This window comes from Hesperophylax consimilis, chromosome 3 (assembly GCF_061612785.1).
Source record: "Hesperophylax consimilis isolate HC1 chromosome 3, BYU_Hcon_1.0, whole genome shotgun sequence".
In the NCBI taxonomy this organism is placed as follows: Eukaryota; Metazoa; Arthropoda; class Insecta; order Trichoptera; family Limnephilidae; genus Hesperophylax; species Hesperophylax consimilis.
Genome location: NC_142838.1, coordinates 37,485,283 through 37,508,469, shown reverse-complemented (window position 1 = coordinate 37,508,469; position 23,187 = coordinate 37,485,283). Strand labels below are relative to the sequence as shown.

At 32.6% G+C, this 23,187-nt stretch overlaps 1 protein-coding gene across 1 annotated transcript in view; it reads left to right on the top strand.

Annotated features, from left to right (window-relative positions):
• Positions 1-4,093: 4,093 nt before the first annotated feature.
• LOC149425426 (lactase/phlorizin hydrolase-like) overlaps positions 4,094-23,187 on the top strand; it is a 44,144-nt gene continuing 25,050 nt past the window's right edge. Inside the window, exons 1-8 of the mRNA XM_089650780.1 lie at positions 4,094-4,385; positions 5,382-5,491; positions 12,415-12,722; positions 13,499-13,766; positions 14,938-15,032; positions 17,758-18,066; positions 19,559-19,797; positions 20,418-20,589. Of these exons, the coding sequence (XP_089506906.1) occupies positions 4,339-4,385; positions 5,382-5,491; positions 12,415-12,722; positions 13,499-13,766; positions 14,938-15,032; positions 17,758-18,066; positions 19,559-19,797; positions 20,418-20,589 (1,548 nt within the window). The 5' untranslated portion in view covers positions 4,094-4,338. The remainder of the gene's footprint in view (positions 4,386-5,381; positions 5,492-12,414; positions 12,723-13,498; positions 13,767-14,937; positions 15,033-17,757; positions 18,067-19,558; positions 19,798-20,417; positions 20,590-23,187) is intronic.

Genomic DNA, 23,187 nt, shown 5'->3' with positions numbered 1-23,187 from the left:
ATCACAACACATTTCACAATGTTCCATTTGTAAAATTCCTGGCAATAAATTCACGTCTACGGAGAATGGCGTTGCAAATGCAGCAAAAGCACACGATGCTTTTTAAAATATTGAAATCGGTTTTCAAATTCCATGTTCAAGTCGGATATCAAAGAAGCGTATTTATCCGCCGTGATTTGTGTGACGTCTGGCTGCAATAACAATGTAGGAAAGTGATTGAAGATTTTTGTCCTTGTTACAAGCCCAAGTTCATTTTGAATGCGGAATTTCGAATTTCAGATCATACATGTTATTAATTAGTCGATCTTTCCCTTGTAAACGAGTATTAACAGCATTTAGGTGGCTAACTATATGGACCAGAAATCACAAAGTCGCTAACCCACTCCTAGTCTTCAAATTCTGGGATACTTTTTGACTTGCTTGCGAAGAATGATTGTATTTCTTGCTTCAAATCAAATACTCTTCATTTTGGCACTGGTCAGCCATCTTACTTCTGCATAAAATGTAACGTCATTATACTATGAATCCAAAGACTTGAGAAACTCTTCGAACTGACGGTGATTCAACCCCTTCGACTTAATAAAGTTCACTGTTTTGATGACCCCTTCATGACATGATCCATTTTAAGAGACATGGAAAATAAATTCTCCTGATGAATAACGCTATGAAAATTTAGCATCGAAGTATTGCATTAAAGGCATCATTTTAAATAAATTTTACTAAACCTTCGTGTTTCCCAACCATTGCTGGAGCACCATCTGTTGTTAAACTCGATAGGATGTTGAGTTGTAACGAAAAGCGATTCAATGTCGATTTCTGTCAAACCTCGTTAGCAAGTAGTTCTCTTATGTGGATTCTTCTATTTCGTTAAAACGGATAACAACAGTCAACACCCCTGATAAAAATCACCACTTGGGCGATATATGTGCTTTCATCCAATGCTAGACCATAAAATATGAAATTGGATGCTTTTATTCATTTGTACTAATAAACTTAAAAGTAGGTAGGTACTACGCCAAAGGCAGTGGTCAGCACGGTCAGTAATTTGGTTAGATACCCATAGTTAAACACAAAACAAAAATAGAACTCTACAGAATTAATGCCAAATATTATAGATTATTTAAAAATAAATAAAAGCTGGGTTTGCTTACCTTTACTGCACTTGAAGTAGACAGGAATCGGTAAAGTATTAGACAGGATACTCGGCTATAGCAACTTTTATTCTTATCAATGTGTATTTAAAAGTCGATCGTAAAATGCATTCATGCTCACGGCTATCCACGGAAGATCGGCGTGCGCATTTTTTAAAATCAGCTTAACGTTTAGTTTGTTAACACGAATATACCATAGAAGAAATTGTCACGATAATTGAATCAATGTACTGTGATACTTTCATATACGATAATGATATTAACTCAAATGATTATGCTACCTACCGGCTTGAATACTTGCTGGCATGATTCTCCTATCGATATTGTTTATTGTTTCTTTACATTGTATCATTGTTTACATTATAATTTTTAACCCTTCTAGGACAAGCCTATGTAATAAATAATATAAATTCATCTCGACTGGGCAATTAAGGGAGCACTAAAAACAAAAACAAAAATCTGGATAAACTCTGGTATTTACGGAAATAAGTTTTACATCTTGTAGAAAAATATTGTTATCGTTGTTTTTTTGGTGATAAGTGTCTAATTTCTCAGATGACATTGAGATCGATAAGTTGTGCGGAAATTGTTTGAATGAAATTTACACAAATTACGTCAACTTCTCATCATGTCGTAATCACGTTGCATAACCTTTAGTAAATTATTATTCAATAACTTGGCATACTTTTTTGCAAGTTCGTAATACATTCCTTGACCGATAAGGAAATGGATTTGGTCCAACAATTATAAATTGATATCTCGAAAGATATGTAAATGTAAACATTTTATTTGAAAGATTTGGATAGAGTTGTCATAATCAGGCTGATATTTTAATTTCACTTTGGTTTTCGAGAAGGAATTAATGCAAATCTTGGAAGCAGAAATTAACCCACTTCCCGACATTCGATTGAGCTGAAACTCATACAGACTCGTTGTCGATGACAACGCATTCTATAAGCATTTGGTGGTAATCACATACACCCACGCGGACATAACACATTTCTTAGAAATCGGATAACATTATAACAGTTAATTTATGAAATAAATGTCAGTTCTACCCGATCGGCATTTGGCGACGTTGGTAGAGCTGTCGACTCCAGTTCCAGGGCAGGAAGGTTTAATACTCAGTCAAACAAAAAATGTTAAAAGACATTTTAAATAGATGTATTTTTATAAAAAAAACTTTGTTTTTAAATGTTGATTTATTTTTGATTTCTTAAGAGTTGCATGACATAATGCCTTATATAACGTTATATTTTTTTAATTCAATAACTTTCAGACATGTTCAAAGATTAATCTATAAATTCAACAAAAAATTCCACAATATTAATTTTATTTATTGGTTTGCATCGATAGACCAAGACAGAGTTAAGAAAAAAAATTATAGTTGTTTTATTTTTATTTATTGTTTTTGTGTTTAATTCGTAAAAATCCATTTTTTTTATTTCAATTATTAATTATTAATTATTATTACATTATCAATTATTAATTATTATTACATTTTCAACTTGACAGTTTGAAAGCCGAAACATCTGTAACAATAACAAAAACCAAAAAATACTTACAGAACTGAATAATTATATTATTAAATTTGATTTTAATTAAATTTAAAAAAATAGTTTTTGTAGCTATAAGAAATCGATAAATTAGGTTTTAGACATTTTTTTCAGATAACCTAAATAAAAAAAACGTACATATTTTCAAAATGACATATTTCATACAATAGTGGTTTTTGCTTAAACTTTTTTCATGTTTAAAATTAATATATTAGTATATTTCAAATATAAACACAGAATACATAAAAAATAGATTTTTTCTTTTACGACATCTTCGAAAAGAAGAGAAATATATATAGGGCATTTAAAAAACCTTGGAAATATTCCGCATTCGATGAGAAATTTCAATTTTGTAAAGCAGTTAAACAACCTTCTTTGGCTGTGTAAACAATGTATACCTACATAATGTTTCCATGAACGATATTATGGCCGTTAAATGTCAGTTTATATTAGTAAGGATTTTAGATACCGATGTAGATATAGATTTTTATCAATTGTATACAATATTCATGTTTCCTAGACGAATGTCTAACGTGAACGTTTGAATATCAACATGTCTTGATAATTCTCATCACTGCTAGTTTGTTATTGTTTTGATATATCAAGGGCATAGACGAGTAATAAGTATCTAATAATGGATTTCAGGTTTTACTCTGTGCGTTTATCATAACTCGTTCCCAGTTCACACGTAGGGACCTAATTATCTCGTATCTACGTAGGTACTACGAGTACATACGCCTTGATGATTTTACACCTTGAAAAATTCAAAACCAATTAAAAGCTGTTCTCTTATTTTAGATACAATTTAATGTATGCCAAACGGGCTGTTTTCATATAAAAAAAAACATTTTCTCTGAAGCTTTCTATCGTGCATCGCTGTAATCCTGACTTCTAGTATTCAAAGCAAAACAAAATAAACAAGTGATACTGTCACAGATAATCTTAGCTAAAATACTGCATTTTAAAAGTTTGTTTCATTCATGCGTTCATACATTTCTATTGAAAAAATATTTTTTTTAGTAGTTTACATTTATATTTTTTATTGAGTAATCATTTTTTTATTTGTATTCTACTCAAGCGAAACGATAGGAAAACCTTCAATTTATCTAAAGCATATTTTTTTGGTATTCATAATGTACACCAATTCGTTATAAAGATTAATCAAAATAGTGATTTAGCATTAAGCATCGCCTTAAGTATTTAAACTTTTTAATAATCACCATTCTCTTTCGATTTTTATGGACAATGATATTCTTGTAAGAATAATTTAAAATGGTAATTAATTTAAGTGAACAAGGTAAGAATAGCTTTTTTATATTAATCGTGGTAAGGGATCCATTAAAGCCTCCATTAAACTTGATTGCTGAAGTCTTCGGGTCAACGTTTGGTTGGTAATCTCTTCTTCATAAGTGGTAGGTAGAACTGTCTATTGCCTGTTTGAACGAATTGATTTCTGCGTAATCATTACACGTAAGTACTACCTACCTGACTTTAATGACATAAGAAATACCGGCCGTGATTATTCATGAATAATATTTACAATGTTCAAGTAATACGAACATCCCGTTGTCTTCACTTCTGTGTTCAGTCCAGCAGGCTATTGTGGACGTATTGGTCAGTTCATACAAAACATGGCGATTCGTCGGACGCTCATACCTGCCGGTTTAGTTCTGCTGAGGTTATTCAATTTTATTAATTGTAGTTATTTAAAAAAATATATCTCTTCAATTTTTATTGTGGCGTAAACTTTTGTTAATTTTTTGCCCTCTGCGCTGGGGGATTCCATGACAAAAGATAACATTGACAAAACAAGTGGTGCTAGAAAAGTGAAGGAAAAGAAAATCATTCCTGTTACCACTGCTCTGTTTTATCCGCGTACCGTGCTAGGAATATCACCTTATAATAAAAAAATAAATATTTTTTATGGATCGTTCTCAATGGATCTGTTTTCATTTGGACGAAATGTTTCACATTGAGTGTTCTTTACGTCACGCGGATAGGGGAAATCAAACTAGATAAACAAAGAATATAATTAATACATTATTAAATTCATCAGACCAAACATATGACATAATTATTAGGAGCATGAGAATGATAACGTTTTATGACACGTATCTGATTCGATTCTGGTGTTCTTATTTTTTCCTCTCCTTGAAAAAGCCTTTCGCTTATAATAATGTCTACATTAAATTATGAACGAATAACTGTACAAATATTATTAAATATTTGGGATTATTACTAGGATTATTAAATCAAAGGACGACAGGCATAAAATATTCCGAACATCAATGATAATGACTTTAATTCAGCGTTTTCCTTTGTCCACTCCCTGCATCGTGGTGACAAACTAACCATCATCAGTGGTGATGGTTTTCCTATTCAATACCTTAATATGGTGCACCTTAATATCACACTTGAGAAATATAATGTAACCATCGCACACCAGTCCAAAGTAACGGAATATTATAATTGTAGAATTGACAGTTGCATGTAAGCTAAAAATCACGAAATCTGAGTTTACTTGTCAAAATTAACACTAATAATTTTAACAAAACATGTACACATTTCAAAAATAGAACTAAAATAATTTTCTACAAAAAAAATATAGGTAGGTACTTTATCGCTTCACAAAAACAGTTTAGTGTTTTTGTAACGTTAAATTTTTAAATTCTAGTTGGATTATCGGCGATGTTGACAGTACGCGAATGAGGACTCTTCCCAAGGAGTTTTACTTCGGAGTTTCCACTGCTTCTTACCAGGTAGAAGGAGCATGGAACGCTAAGGGTGAGATCTTTGATTATTTATTTGTTGTTATTGTGTTCAATTCATAGAACTTTTTTAAACATACCCAACTTCTACCGATTAACAAGTTTCTCGTTAACTCTTTAAGTTTTTAAGTAAAATAAGTTATTTTTGAAGATAATATTTATACATTTGTTTTGCCGAAACGTCAATTATATGAAATTCCCTGGATAGAAAAAATCGCAAAGTAAGCTCCGGAAATTATTAAAAACACCTTTTTTTCTGTTATTTATTAAGTCATAGGCATGAAAAAATTCACAGTGTATCTTTAAATGCAACTAAAGCATTTGTCGAGAGATTTTTGCTCTATTTCAAACGAGTCGTGTTTTATTAAATATTTTAACAATTTATTAAAATCATCGTTTTTTTAATATTAGGGCGCTCCCTCTAACATTCGTATTTACATATCTCCCTTTCAAACCATCTTTGAACGCTTACTACGGGGCCTTAACTTCTTGATGGTCGACGCTAAATTTTCGCGGCGTGCCAGCTGATTCTATTTTAGTAATAACTTACTTGTTTTTTTTTGCAAAACATGTTTTGTAAACTGTACCGTCATACCAGATAATAACTTTATACAATTATAAAGATATTTTATAATCTACCACGTGTAGTTTTATAGATTAGTAAGTTATTTTCAGAGAAACGATTTTTAACTGGCGTTCACGCCGGGGACTTTTAAAAAGAAGCTTCGGGGAAACTAGTTAAAAATATTTGTTATTATTTAGTTCTGAGAGTGTTTTTGTATTGTTATTGTGACAGCTGTTTCGACGTTCAAAGCCAATCAAGCAAATCATCAAGAGAGTTTGTAATTCATAATTATTCTTTCAACAGTGTACAAGAAACCGCATTTCCTGGTATAGGCATATACTCATGTGGAATATTATTAAAAATGCATATTATTAAAATAATTCAGTTTTATGTTTTTTTCCTTCCTTTTCCTTACTGGGATTTCCCGTACAAAAGGATTTATTTTTATTAATTTATTGATATCGGTAATTCAACTTATTTATCAATACAAGTACTTGCATCTTCATCGGGTATTATTTTGATGTTCTGTGTGTACTTAGTAAAATTTTTGTGGGCCTACCTGTATTTAAAAAGTACATACTTAATATTTTATTTAAAAAAAAGTTTTTCAAAAGGCTCTCTTTTTATTCTATATTACTTTGTAATTGTTCATTTATGAAGTTTCTTTGACCAAAAAATGTCGGATTAATTTGTTTTAGTTTTTATTGAAAGAGATTTTTATTGTTGTAAATCTAGTGGAACTAGGCTGAGAGTAGTGTGGGTTGGTAGGTGTTTCTTGTTTTGCTGTTAAAATATATATTTTTGGAATCAATTGATGAGTAAAACCTCAAATGTAATATTTAATCATTAAAGACGACAATATTAGATTTTTAAATGAAAGAGATACGGTCGCATTTAGGAATTGAACCCAAGACCTTAGCCTTGCCGTGGCGCTGCTCTACCACTGAGCTAATCGGACCCTATTTGCTTCGGTTATATTTAACTGTATAGTACTTCGAAGAACTACCAACATTATCTTCTTTTTTAGCGCATATTTTTTATTGGCTGCTATCTTCTTAGAATCTTCCCGAACTAAATGAAATCTAGATAGTGTCTTGTAAAAATGAATAAAACCTCAAATTGTAATTTTTAATCATTGAAGATTAGTGATTAGCCGATGTAGGTACAAAAAAAAAATCCAAAATAATATTTTTCTTTCAGCCGACAAAATACTGTTAACGTGCAAAATACTGTAATACTGTCAATTTAAATAGCTTTATCAAAATATTCCCCTACTTGATGAAAAAAACTTCAATAACGTATGCTTATATATAGAAATTGATGTACTAAATATATCAACAACATCGGAGTATTTGTTTCCTAGCTGTTGAATCCGTCGCATAGGAGTGTGATATTGGGACGTTGATATAGAATTGCTACAATAATATGGTAGCTACTGTCTTGTAACCGCTTGGAGTATGAAAAGAGATAACATATAATAAATTAGGGGTATCAAACATTGAATTAATGATTTTATACAAACAGGTTAAATCGGAAATGATTCTACGATCAGATAATTTTATTAAATTTAATGAACAAAGTACGTTATCGTATGTCTTCAAAGATAAAATAAATATATTTTAGAATTAGTTTATATGGATGTCTTGATAGTTTTGACGCATACCCAAATATAATTGAATTATTAAGACAATATTAGCGATTCTTAAACGAAAATTTAAAACAGTAAAATCAGAAAAAGATACGGTCACATCTAGGACAATGTAGATAATGTTGGTAGTTCTTATTCGAAGTATGATACAGTTAAATATGACCGAAGGAGATAGGGTCCCATTAGCTCAGTGGTAGAGTGGTACTCCGGCAATGCAAGGGTCCTGGGTTCAAGTACCAGATGTGAACGAATCTTTTTCTGTTTCAGATTTTCGTTTAGGAATCGCTAATATTGTCTTTAATAATTAAATATTACAATTTGAGGTTTTACTCATTAAGGCGATGCCATACGTAGTAATGCAAAACCATGTGTTTTTTGTTTGAAAATTTGGTCGCCTAGGAATGTTTCAGATGCTTTAATTAAATACTGCGAGTAGAATACATCTTGACCTTTGAAATAATCGAGTATTTTTTTATATAAGTCTTTTTATAAGCCCCAAAAAAAATAATGTATAGGCCTATGAAAACTGCTTTAAAGTTCAAAATCTCCTACTTACGAACCCATTTTCGATTATGATTTTATTGTATAATGTGGAAAATAAAGTTATTTATATAATGATCGAAAAAAAATTAAATATTTATGCCTGAACATCCACAAAATAAAATAAAATGCACTTTTTGGCCATGTTTTTTCTTGCATAAATCAAAACAGGCGAATGGTGTTAAGCAATTTAAACCATATCGCCATTTACGTAAGGGTTGTTATTGATAGCGGCTAAATTTAAAATATTACACGACTTAGTGCATCGCCTTAAGTTATTCCAAAAAATAAATAAATTTGAGTTCGTTTTTGTTGTTTATTCATTGTGAAGATTGTTATTAATTGCAGTAATTGCGATCTCCAATAATTGTATTATTGGAGATCGCTGGCATTTTATTTGTGGTTGTTTTTTTTCTTCTTAACAAACTCGATAACGAGTTTATTTATTTTTTCTATAATGATAACTTTAAGTACGTTTGTATACAATGTACACATTCTTTTGTGTCCTGGCCAAACGAATTTATAGTAGTATTTATTAGTTTTGTAGATTTTTATAGATTATAATGATTCTATACATGTAATTGTATATCTGATTTTGTTTCACCGGAGATTTATATTACGAGAAATCGAGTTTCCTTAATCGAGTGTTCGAATTTTCAAGTATCTCTTCAGTTATTTGATAATAACACATGACTCAGTATCGTTGCAACCGTTTTAAAATATCATTATACCACGTGATTACAAAGTCTGAATAATAACGATAAATGAAATCGGATGAAACATTGAAGTTGGGTGCAGATTTCTCAATTCATCCGCATTCAAAGTAGGTACGAGTATTTGAAAACCTACTGAATTACGAATTAATATTAAACTTTTTATTTTTTTTTTAATTTTCGGGAAATTGACAGTTCACATTTATTTCAGTTTGCACAAGTTAAGTATTATAAAGCCAAAATAAAACCAATAAGGGATTTCCTCCTTGTGACTTTACCTCTACTGATACAGCATAATAAGGAATAAGTAAATTAAATTTGTAAGAAAGGAATATGAATTCAAAAAATTTATACAAAACAAAAGATTATATGAAACGAAAAATTTACAAAACACAACATTTATCAATACATTTATAGCCATGGAGAGAGGTTGAAGATATAACTCAAATCACAATAGAAATATAAACAATAGAGACATAACATTATTCACAAACCATCAGAGAAATGTTCTTTTGTGGACCTCTTGTATTTGGTAAGTTTGCAACTGAAAATATCCACCTTGGATAATACGATATTGTAATTATTGCATAGTCTGTTCAGTCGAGAATTCTGCTTAGAGTTCGTTTTGCATTGATCCACCCTGAACAGGACAGAAGAGCGTGTTGAACGCGCAATAGGCAGATATATCCAGAGTCTTGCTTGTTGTAAATAACGGATATATGAAAATACAGGGCGTAATGTCACGTAGTAGGATAGCGATTCATGAGGATAATATTTGTAGTTAAAATATAGATATCATTTTCCTGTCAAGTGATATAATTTTTAATTCAAAACAAATAAAAAAATCTTCCATCACACCTCGCCACTGGGAAGTTGAATACAGCCTAGCGGATCACGTGATACGCACTCCGTCTCGTTCCGGCAGCACGATAACTGACGAGCCAGAGCGCGTATCACGTGATCCGTTGCGATGTGTTTCGACGTGTTATATCACCGACAGAACGCTTAAATAAAGTACACAATATTATAATAAAATCATTAAGCTTTTAAAATATAATTGACTGAAGTCATGTTTTAACTCGACAGTTTTGCATTTTGTCTGTCTATAAATTTCGCCGACGGAATGCTAAAATAAACTACATAGTATTATAATAATAAAATCATTAAGTCTTTCAAATACAGTTGACTTAAGTCCTGTTTTAATTCGACAATTTTGCATTTCGTCTGTCCGTAAATTTCTCTCCATCGGGTTCAAGATGGTAGCCGTTTTAATGGTTCTGCAAAGATTTTTTTTCAATATGTGAAATCGTCGTGTTTATTTGGACTTTTTTATTTGCATATTTTCAATATTCTACCTACTTCTACCTGAAGAAAGTTTGAAAAAAGAATTGTCATTCAGATAATGTTTTTTAATTTTTTTTTACAAATTGTATAAGTAATTCCTTATTTGAAATAATTACAAAAATGTTAAATAAAACATTTGGTTTATGATTATTATTAAGAAGGTGGGTAGGTGTAAGTACCTACTTGCAAATCTATGGTTTATTAAATAAGAGAAAATTAGAAACATACCTTTTTGGACGCCGTCTCCTGTTCATAGAACTACTAGTAGTATTTTTCGACAACGTCAATATTATTTTGTGGCTTACTTGCTTCTATCGATTTATCATTACTTTTGCAAGAATTGTCACTTACAAATGTAGTAATCAAATTATAACATGTTTTGGGAGGGTAAAAAAATACAATGCGAATATTGTTGCCATAGAATATACCAGAGTTCATTGCTCTCTGATGATAATAAATAATGACTTTGCATTCATCTTATTAAAAATAACTTGAGATAAAATATTTATTTTTTAAACAATCGCTGTTCACTGAACAATGGAGTGGCAGGATGCGATATGAATTTTAAATGGAAAAGAATCGTATGTTTTTTCATACACGAGTATATGTACGTTAAATTACATAAGGTTTAATTTATTATTTAGAGATCTTGTGAAAGAAAATACAAGGTTAATTTAAAATATTTTTAAACAGAGACACTGTAACAGTTTTGAAGACAAAGCGGATGTTGACAAAATAATTTGAATTGCATCTTGCAACATTTTAAGATTTAATGATATTTCTAAGTTTCTTTTTTTTCAATCGAAAATTGATCGCTGGTTTATTTTTTTATCGAATATTATTTTTGTAAAGCTTGGATATTCTAAAACAGGGAGGGATTTGGAAGTGGTAGAGTGGGAAGTAAATTGCAACTCGTATTCTCCTTCATAACTTTCATAAAATATTACTAATTATAAATAATTTTCTATGTGTTTTCATCTTAAATGCAATACTTAGCTTTAATCTGGAAGTGAGAGATTTTTTTCTATAATTTGTACTACGTATATGATGCCTAAAATATACCATTAAAAAAATTAACTTCTATTTAACTTCAACTTTAACTTTTTTATTAAATACGCAAAAACTCCAGTAAAATCATATCAATCTATCTATAGGTACCATATTTTTTTTCTTTGCTTAACCACCACTGTTTTTAATACACAACTTATAATGCCCACGCACAGGCTTCACCTTTGTGGGATTTTTTTTGTTACTGTCTTATGTTTTGTATAATTATATATGTACCTGTATGTATCAAAATATATATTGAATATCATTTGATAGCCTATCCTCTTCAGCCGTAGTCGTCACCACCACTTGTTTAAGATACCACATGGCAGAACCCTCAAAATATTTTCCAATTATGTCCTAAATCCTGTATCTAAATTTCGCTAATAAACAATTAGTTAATGTTAATTAAGTGTTAATCTCTAGTGACCTACCAGGTAAGTATTGTACTGAATATTATCTCCATAAATAGTAAGTAATAACATAGAATATCACTTTAGAAATGTATTATACATTTGTACAGCGCTTTTGAGGTGATTTTGCACAAAAACGGCGCCATACAAGTCATCCAATTATTATTATTAACAGATGTTGTAGAACAGCATAAAATTTCAAGTGTGCTATTGATTTAAATTTCTAGAACAGTAGATATATTTAGTAATCTGTGTAACTATCTTCACAAATGTTAAGAATGTTAAAATTCGAAATCTTTAACTATACTTTATCTATAAAAATCTCAGATGTTTCTAACTGAAACCCTCAGAAAGATATTATTTTTTCTGATGTTACTAATAAAATCTGGTGCTTAGCGCTGATTTGATAGTTGAAAAATTTGTACAAAATTTTCGAACCGTTTTATGTAAAATATTTTACAAATTAATTACACTTTTTATTAATGTTAAACATAAATAACTTACATTCCGTGTGCATCTGTCTGAAAAAAAATCAATTAAGAATTAATAATTCGTTCATTAACAATTCGAGTCAACCCCCATTATTAGAATTTTGTGGCGTCTCAAGTCTATGACAATATTGGTGCAGATTTCTGTAAAATTCAACATTTAAAATTGTTTTTTTTTAAGGGAAAGGAGAGAGCATTTGGGACCACCTGGTGCACACGTTACCGTCCTCTGTAAAGGACCGGTCTAACGCTGACCAGGCCTGCGACTCCTACCACCTGTACCAGACGGACGTGCAGATGCTGGACCAGCTCGGGGTGGACTTCTACCGTTTCTCCATATCTTGGTCCCGCCTGCTTCCTACCGGCTTCATAGACCAGCTGTCTCCGGACGGGGTGGACTACTACAACCGGCTGATCAACTCGTTGATAGAGAGGGATATTGTCCCGATGGTTGTGCTGCATCACTGGGATCTGCCGCAGCCATTACAGGTAAAAGACACCCATGTATTTTCAAGCAGCTACCTACTAGAATTGAAAATAAAGTATATTCTAAGATACACGCATTTTACCATTTACAGTATTCTATATACAGGATTTTCACAAGTGATTCCTTGGCACATTTGGATTAAATTTCACAAATTATTTAGGTATTTACTAAATTAGACCTCCCAAATAAACAAAACGAAATATAGAAAATTGAATAAATTAGAGTAAAATAATATAGAATATTACAGTATATAGGATATAATAGAATATTATATAATATAATAGAATACAGTAGAGTGTAGTGTACTGTAGCGTGGTTTAGTGCATTGAACTAAACTAATGAGTAGAGAAGAGTAGAACATAGCAGACTAGAGTAGAGTCGAGTAGAGTAGAGTAGAGTAGAGTTAAACAGAGCATAGTAGAGTAAAACAGAGCAGAGTAGAGTAAAACAGAGCAGAGTAGAGTAGAGTAGAGAAGCGTAGAGTTGCGTAGAGTAGCGTAGAGTAAAACAGAGCAGAGTAGAGTAGAGTAAAACAGAGTAGAGTAGAGTAGAGTAGAGTAGAGTAGAGTAGAGTAGAGTAGAGTAGAGTAGAGTAGAGTAGAGTAGAGTAGAGTAGAGTAGCGTAGAGTAGAATGGAGTGGAGAAGAGCAGAGCAGAGTAGAGTAGAATGGAGTGGAGTGGAGTGGAGTAGAGCAGAGTAGAGTAGAGTAGAATAGAGTGGAGTGAAAATAATAGTATATTATAAAATGGAAGATCCACAGTAAATGAGTTTGTTCAGGTTCTGGGCGGCTGGCCCAACTCCCTGCTGGCCGACTACTTCGCGGACTTCGCGCGCACCGCCTTCTCGCTGTTCGGGGACCGCGTGCGCCTGTGGGCCACCTTCTCGCAGCCGGACCTGATGTGCCGGCGCGGCTACGGGGGCCGCGCGCTCGCTCCCATGCTCAACGCTTCGGGCATGGCCGAGTACATGTGCGCGCACACCGTGCTGCTGGCGCACGCCAAGGCCTACCATATCTATGACAAGGATTACAGGAAGAAAAATGGAGGTAAGCAATATGGAGAATTGAGAACTACTGTGTTATTTCACAATTTATTCATTAAAAATAATATACACGGTGTCCGGACTACTGATACAAACTGGTGAATCTACTACATATATACTATACACAGAGAGCCCAAACAATATTTTTTTAATTTTTGGGCAACTATGGGTAAAATACAGGGTTTACGCATCGACGCATTTTAAAAGACGTTAAACAGATGATATTATTCCCCTAATGACTGGTTTTTTTCAAATTTTAACTAGAAAATTCCAACTTTAGACACGATTTGCTCGAAAATGAAAGATCAAATCAGAAAAGTTTTCCTCCAAATGTGTTTTCCGCTTGTACCACTTGTTACCGTACACCATGTTTAGTATATATATCCATATATTTGACTTTTATATATATATACCTATAAGACAAATTAAATGTGTTGCTATGAAATACGAAGATTTATTTTTAATTCTCACATTTACTAAAATACTAATTAAATTATCGTAACGTTAAAAACATTACCTGAAGTACAAAAGAAATGAAATTTAAAGTTTATTTGTCGATCTTTTTATATTAAACAAATTAAATATTTATATAACTCAAATATCAGCCAAATAGCGAGTAAACAACAATGCTGTTTAATGTGTAACCAAGACAACACATCAATGACATTTGAAAAGCGTATAAAATAAAATAAAAATTCATAATTCAAACACAAAGGAATCCTAGAAATTTCTAGGTAGGTACTTATTAGTACTTATTCCTTTACATATATTTGAGGCACGTTCAATAGCGGTAGATTATTTAAGATCACCCTTGTGAAAAACTATAATTTAAAATCGAAACATAGCAAGAAATGACTTTAGTTGTGTTTGGTGTTCAGATTTGAATAGCTAGGTACTTCCCAATGTTCCTCTTCCCCTCTCCTTCCCCTCACCAGTAATTTCAGTCTCAAAAAATACCCCAATTGGGGATGCCATGGTCTTACTGGCTCCAGACGGTTGGGAGCAGTTGGGACTACGTCTTTCCCAATTTAGTTTGTATGTCGTAAGGCTGAAGAGGGTGGGAAGGAGAGGAGTGTGGAAGATTGGGGGTTACTTTTGACTTGTTTTTTTTTAGGTTACTTTTAATTGATTTTGTTTGTCTTCTTTTCGTTGAAACCATTTTCTTGTTGTTGTAGGTATGATCGGTATTATCTTACACTCCTACTGGTCTGAACCAGCCTCCAAGTCATACGAGGACCAAAAGGCGGCGGAACAATCCTTCATGTTTAATGTGAGTATTGTAAACCAAAAAGTTTAAAAATAACGGCTTCTAATATAACATAATACACGGTGTACAGGGGTAAAGTGAACAAACTTCGGGAGGTGATTCTACAAGAAATAAAAAAGGTAAAAAACTTTTTCAAAATTCCGTCATGTACAAATATATTTTTCTACAGAAGAATATTTAGTTCCATAGAAAAAATTCAACTTTTGTAGTTGAAAACCGCGTTTAAATTTCGAAAAGCATTGCTTATATTTATTTATTTGTACCATCATGATTCCGAAAATTTTGCACTTTACCCCCGGACACGCTGTATTTATTAAAAAAATACTGATTTTCGTTGTGTGTTTGCAATCCGGTTCAATGAACTCTAGAACTTAATCCTTTAAATTTAATTTAAATTTTCAAAATTGGAAGTGTTTGTAATATTCAATAATATACCTACCTGAAGTAAAATATTTAATTTTTTAAAATTATTTTAATTTGACCTCCCAAGCTCCAAACGTTCTAACGCCGAACGACCGGAAAAACTCTCGACAAATATCCGGCACCTCGCGCACTGTTACTAGCATAATGATTTATACTAGCAGTTAAAAACCCGCTCCGCGGGTTTTTTTCTGCTAGGCCCTGCGGGCGGCTTTTACTTGGGCTTCGCCCATTTTGAGTAATATTAACAACAGTTACATTTAATAGATAGATATTAGGACATTCACAGAGAGAGGGTGAGTATATATATTGTTAAAACACGGAACAGGAAGGAGTTAATTAATAATAACATGCTAAATTTACGCATAATAAGAATGACAGTTGTTTGAATAAATGAAATTTTACGTATTTGTGATGGATTATTTCAAATTAAACACTATTATTGACTACATGTCTACAACTGATATTAACTGTTATCTTAGGTACCTAATATAATTAGCTCATAGGAGACTTGCAGTGCTTAAATATGTGTTACAACCGTCAATGTCTATAAGTTGAATCGATATCGTTTAGTTTGTCACAATTAAAGATAGTTATAACAAAGTGGGCTTAAATAATAGATTATTACATATTGATTAATTGTACCCGTGTTTATGAATAAAAGGAGGGTGATATGCGATGAGATTAGCAGTCGGTTTAATTAAAAGATGTTAATTTTACTCCAACTGGTGGTAATTCTTTACCTACAACTGTGACTGTATGTAATAAAGTTTAAAGTTAGATTATATATACAACATCATCAGGAGAGTAAAAATCTATATTTAAAGGTAGATTATTACAATATAGCGCACCTGAGGTAATATCTCAAAAAGGCGGCGATATGCAAATTGTCCAATAAATAAATAAATATAATGTTTACATTTAATTGTGTATACACCGAAGTCAAAAATTAAATATAGATTGCAATTGGGAAAGAGGAAGTGGAAGGAGGGGGAAGGGGTAAGAGTAGGCTGGGTTTATAATAATTAGGAATTACAATATCGTTAGACGGGAAAGACCAGTTGAGTGGGAAAATATTTAAAAGAGAGTTTATAAAAAAATTCTTGTTAATTATATCTGCTTTTATATTAACATGTTTCCTCATTTCTAAAATTACGAAATAATTTATAGTGAAGTATTTTAAGACCTGAAAAAAACTAATAGCATATAACCATAAAACAATATATTCATAAGACAAATAGCATTTAATAACGGTTATTCTAATAAATTGATAGTTGAAATACTAAATGAAAAAAATTAAACATATTCTCTTCAAACGGTCTTTCTAAAGATAGAAATAAACAATGGCGTAGAATTCTGTTTGTGGATAACGATACTTCTAAAATTATATATAAAAACAATCCTGATACTATTCAACTGGCGTTTCACACTAATAAAAATGAAGAAATATATTCTTAATAATAAAGATAGCAAAATTCAAACAAAAAAATCAGGAGTTTAAAAACTCAATTGGGATGATTGTAATTTCTTTTACAAAGGTAGAACCAATAGAAACTTTGAAGTCAGAAATAAAGAATACCGCAGGGCTCTCAATGGAAATAGTGAATAGGAGTTTGCAAATCATCTTTTGAATAATTATCACACTTTCGATAAAAAATTCAGGTCTTAAAATACTTCACTCAGGATATAAAGCATTGCAAATAAATAATTATGAAATTTTAGAAATTAGAAAACATGTCAATATAAAATAAAATATAATTAATAAAAAAAAAATATAAATAAAAATGAAAAATGCCATTACAAAGTGATAAGCTTCCAGAAGAAATCTTCTTATTAAACGCTTGTTAATCGTAAGTAGTCAAATATTGTGAGCTGCATATTTAAATATTCGCGCCATTCATTTGATTCGTTTTTATACCGCCAGAGGTCTGTCGGCCATCTATAGCCGTGCGTATCGGCCATTGAAGGAACGCGTGATTTTTTTATAAACGTAACTGTGGATAATTTTCACTGTAATGTAATTAATCCAATGGATTATGAACTTTCTAAAACATATTTTCTTCGATATTATCCAAAAATTATATGAGCAGAAAAGATCCTTTTGAAGAAATCTCGTATTATGTGTCTTAATTTTCAAGTTAGCTGAATTTACTCGAAACAGACAATTTTAATTTGACCAATCAGAGGGCCTACATCGTCCAGACGCTAGGACAATAATACTATCAGATTACTATCTATTCCGAGATTAGTCACGGGTCTGCGCTAGTTGAAAATAATTTATACATAAGTTATTTGACCCAAATTTCAGTTTGCATGGATGGCCCAGCCGATATTCTCCAGTCAGGGAGACTACCCCAAGGCGATGAGCAAGCGTATAGCCGCCAGAAGCTCTCGCCAGAAGTTCCAGCGAAGTCGGTTCCCTTCCTTCCAGCCCTCAGAGGTCCGCTCTCTGGCGGGCAGCGCGGACTTCCTGGGACTGAGCCACTCCACGACCAGGATGGTCAGAGCTGCCCCAACGTCCTTCGTGGTTCCAGAAAACCCCTCATTTGAAGACGATAGAGGCGTGGATGAGTTTGAGTTTGATAGACTTCGTGCGCCTGCTGCTAAATGGTTAAGGGTATGTTTTTTTTTTTTTTTTTTAAAGAAAGACAAACATTCCCAGGTTACGAATAACCCAACAATGTTTGAAAATCTCCTACTACCACCACAGAAAGCCGAAAATGTTGCTTGTGTTGTGATGGAGGACTTAGCCAGCCGAGGAATCGAACACGCGACGCTCGGGTGAGACCCAAGCGCTATGCCCACTCAACCACTGACCGGTGTTGTTTAAATTGTTACCAAAATGGGTTGTCTTTGATCAAATTTTAATATGAAACTGAACACTTTTTTTATGTCTGTTATTGCACATGGTTTTAAAAAAATTATATATGCTTGGGGAGTGAAAAAAAAACACGATGAATTAAGTCTCTTTTAGGAATGAAGAGACTTTGATATACCTACCATGATTTGATTAAAACAATGCGAGTTTGAATATGCCAGTTATATTTCAAAGCGATTGACATTGAAATGTTATACTTGACAATATAAATGACACAAAACTATTTTAATCGCTGAGGAATTTATAAAAAGTACTTACATTTTTCTGTCACTGAACAAATCTCAAAAAATAATCTATCAATTCAACCGACAATATGTTTGAATATAACCCAAAACCTACTAATTTTCGAAACGTCAATCTATCTTAGATCTTTGAAAAGAAAGAGTAATTTCTGAGCTAGAATTATTGCACATATCCGTGACGATCAAAGTCTCCCCCTGATTCAAAAGTCATCTTATGTTACGGTTTATACTTATCTTTTGGTTCATTACATCTTCTATCCTTGCAGAAGTCTCAATTCACCTTCCACTGGTTGCCTTTCTAAAATAAGTAGGATACAGTTTTGGTTACTAGTTATTAGTTATTACATTTTGGAGGGTTGTGAATTATCGCCAATTTAAATGGATTGTTGGCTGGATGATTCTGTGGTTCTCCAATCCGCAGAACCCAAGGTTGCGTGGTTACTCTCGGTGTGTAAAATCCTAATTCGAATATTTTAAATTTAGTTTTATTTTAACAAACTCACGTTACAATAATTTTAAGAACAAAAGTAGATCGCGTACGTTAGAGGGGATTTAGGGCTAAACCGGCGGCTGAGACCACTGGAGAGATAATGAAATATTTGCCGCGCGAGGTATTGCACGCGAGTTTACAATGATACCAGTCTCACATAAATGTAGGGAAAAGTAAACGTTGTTATTATTTTCGGGAAATGTAAACTCCCTATAATTTACCCTAAATATTATAAATTCGTTTGGTAAAGGTGTTGTTTTAAATTACATTGTAATAAAATAATGGATTCAAATTTACTGTTTCCTTTCCCAAAGCTTTGTATAATAAGGGGACAGTGCATTCCACGTGGCACAAGTTGGCTGCCATTAGGTTATTTTCATGGCGACAAAATGTCACCGGAGACCAAAATGTCGTCTAAATTTTTGCTCCAAATAAGCACGTCCTGATACGCCTTGTATAGATGAGTATTGAATAAAAACCACCAAACATAATTTTGCAGATTTCATCGAAAGGCTTCCGCAATGTGTTGAACTACATCCGAAAGGAATACCGAGACCCCGAGGTGATAGTGATGGGTGACGGGCTGGAGACAGACGGGGGCCTGCACGACCAGGAACGCATCGCACACATGAACCTGTACCTTAGCACCATTGCAGATGCCATCGAGGACGGTTGTAACATCAAGGCATACTCCGCCTGGAGTCTCATGGATGGCTTCAACTGGTTGGATGGTTACACGTGAGTTGAATTAACAATTAACTATACCACTCTACTTTACTAGTGTGCAAAGAAGACATGTTAAATAAAACAGTACAATTCAGAAAAAAAAACAAATCTTAGGCAAAATACATGTAACCGATTCTGTATTGTAAAAAAACTTTGGAGAACTACAAATACCTAGGAACAAAATACTTTAACAAATTACCAGAAAATATAAGATCCATTGAAGAAGAAATGTTCCTACATAAGAAAATAAAGTATTAACATAAATTTTTCAGAAAGGGCTTTCATATTATACAAACAAAATTACACATACATGAATTATTACTCTGTTATCAATTATGTTTATGTTTTCTAAATACATATTGATTTTCTTCTATGGGTTACGTAATTGTTAATGATCTTTAAGTTGTGTAATGCTATGTATACATTTTCGAGCAGAAACGCAAGCCGAACATTGAATTATTCGAAAGGAACATTTCGCGCCATTTGCCATTCGAGGCTCGGCTCGCGTTTCTGCTCGCAAATGTATTAGCGCCATTACATATGAATTCGGGCGAAATTACGCATTCCATACGCTTATAAACAAACACTGATTTATCATTTTTGACAGTCATTCATTCCTTCTTTATTTCTAGGAAGAAGTATGGGTTGTATGAAGTAGACTTCCGGAGTCCAAACCGAACCAGGACCCTCAGAGACTCCGGAAAGGCGTACGCAGACATCATCAAGGCGAGGTCCTTCGTCTACAACGATATTTGCTCAGATTGTATTGAAGACGGAGAAGACTTTTTCGACGATTACAACTCGGTAGAAAATAAATGAAAAACCAGCAAGTTTTATCGACGTGCCATCTTTCATAATTTAAATGTAGTCTGTTGTGTTGCAACAGACCAATTGACTAACATCAACGATGCAAATTTTTACCACCTACCTACTACTTAGTACCTAGTCTTTGGTATTGGATAGATTTGAAGAAAAGTTTTTGAGTTTGTGAACTATTTGTGACGTTGCGGTCCGTTTGATAGGTTCCCCTATCTCAACAAACGGATTAAAATCTTTAAAGCACAGGCGTCAGGAGGTATTTCAATGGAAGATGCTCCAATGAACTAGTGTCATTGATCCCTTCAGCACCTGTGCATATACGGGAAACACGCCAAACGGGGTTTGCATTTATCACATGAAAACAGGTCGTTTCCACGACTCGTTCTTGAGTTCAACAGCTCGGCTGTGGAAGGATTTGCCGGTTTCTGGATTTCCACTTGTTAACTTATTAAGATCCTCAAAAAGACCCTTCACACGATATCCCAAAGATGACGTAGACACCAGACATCGCGTGTGGAGTCAATGCAACAAAACTTCTAACTGGACAGGTTCGAATTTCACACCCTGCAAATCAAAAGAAATGAATTGTCACTCGGATCTTCAGAATGACTCGGAATTGTTTTAAGAACACTGCTATTTTTAAGAGCATTCATCCTTATGTTCCTAATGACTGATGACCGTTGATTTATCTCCATCATGCCTGAGGGATCAACCTGCCAATGTGACGTGTGTATCGGGTACCTACCACATTTTTGTTGAAAAAATAGGTACCCAAAGGTTGCCTGTAAGAATAGGTAACCACATTATTTATTTTAGTTGTTTTTGTCTCTACTCATTGATGCGGCTTTTTCCAATGTTTGCGTAGTTTTGTAATTACAGAAATAATTTATTACAAGCATTTATGATTTGAATAATAATTTTCAAGTTAAGTACCATAATCATATCGCATATTCTTTTTTAATGTCAGCGGTGATACGCTGTCGTAGTTTTTCTGGGCCATGTTGATTTAAAGATATTGTTTGCTGGCCTTGAGGATCCGAAAGCATTAATTTCTCTTGCAACGTACAGCGTTAGTTTTACAATTGAATGCTGATTCCAAGATCAAATTGTTTTGCAATAATGGTAATTATAAAAAAGAAATCTGTGATTATTTGTAAATGATGTGTATATTAAATAGAATTATTGTGACAACCTAATTATAAAGATAATAAATTTGGAAGATTGTTGTAATGGCTATTATTTTGTTAAGTAGGTACTGAAGTAAAATAGAATTTTGAAGGTTTATCCTTTATTAAAGTTGATGAATATAATCACTTGTGGAATTTTCAATGTTCCTAACAACATTTCCGTACACATGAAGATTTTTTTTTTTTTTTAAAGAAAGACAAACATTCCCAGGTTACGAATAACCCAACAATGTTTGAAAATCTCCTACTACCACCACAGAAAGCCGAAAATGTTGCTTGTGTTGTGATGGAGGACTTAATAGTTTTGAAGATTCCAAATTAAACTGTTTACTGCTTAGATATTAAACATTTTGTATTTATTTTGTGTTTGTTTTGATGACTTGTTTCCAATCTTGACTCAATGTCGTAATCACTAAATGCATGGGTTTTTTTCATTATTATATTATGTAAATAATAATAGTACTTAACTACAATTTTAAACGTGAAGAAAGAGTTATTTAATTATTTTTCTTCGTTTATGATACTAAGACTTGGTTTAGTAGATTTTTTATGACAATTTTAGAAGATTAGATACATCAGTTACATTTAAAACAAAATATCCAACAAAGTTAACTGCCGTTTTAACCCTATGTTTGTTTTCATAAATAGATACATCAGAATACATATCAGTACCATCGCCCAGTGAAAGACCATAATTAAAAATCCAAACGTTGCTTGAAATGACTTTTGCCGTGTTTGGTAACCAGATCTGAACACTTAGATCTGAATTACCCCTACCATCATCTTCCCCATCTCCTCCACAAAATATGTTATACATAATTTAAATAGATCGAGCTACAGCAATAATGTGTGCATATATAATTATAGAAAAATCACTAAGCATAAAATATCTCGGGGTAGAAATTGATGAATCCTAGATGCGACCTACAAGTCAAAGGTATCACGGAAAAGCTTACAAAAATTAAATATTTCTTTAAAAATCTAAGAAATGTAGTAAATAAAAAGGACATAAAAAAATCTATATATGTCCTTCTCGTATTGAATATGGAATTATAGGATGGGGATCTGCTGTATCTAAGTATATACATAAATTGAACACAATTCAAAAAAGGAATCATAAAGACCATACTGAAAGTACCCATGAGAACGCCTTCGATTGAATTATTCAATAGTTTTGATGTACCAAATGTACAACAAATATATGCTAAACATATTGAAACTACTCAAAAATATTGAATGCTCTACAATATCGGGTATTCATCACACTAGGTTAAATCACAATGACATAAAAAATATTTCACGTCATAAAACAACATTCCGACAAAGAAATTACAATTATTTTGCGACAAAACTCCACAACATCCCCAGATATAAAGCAAATAGAACATTTCAATGC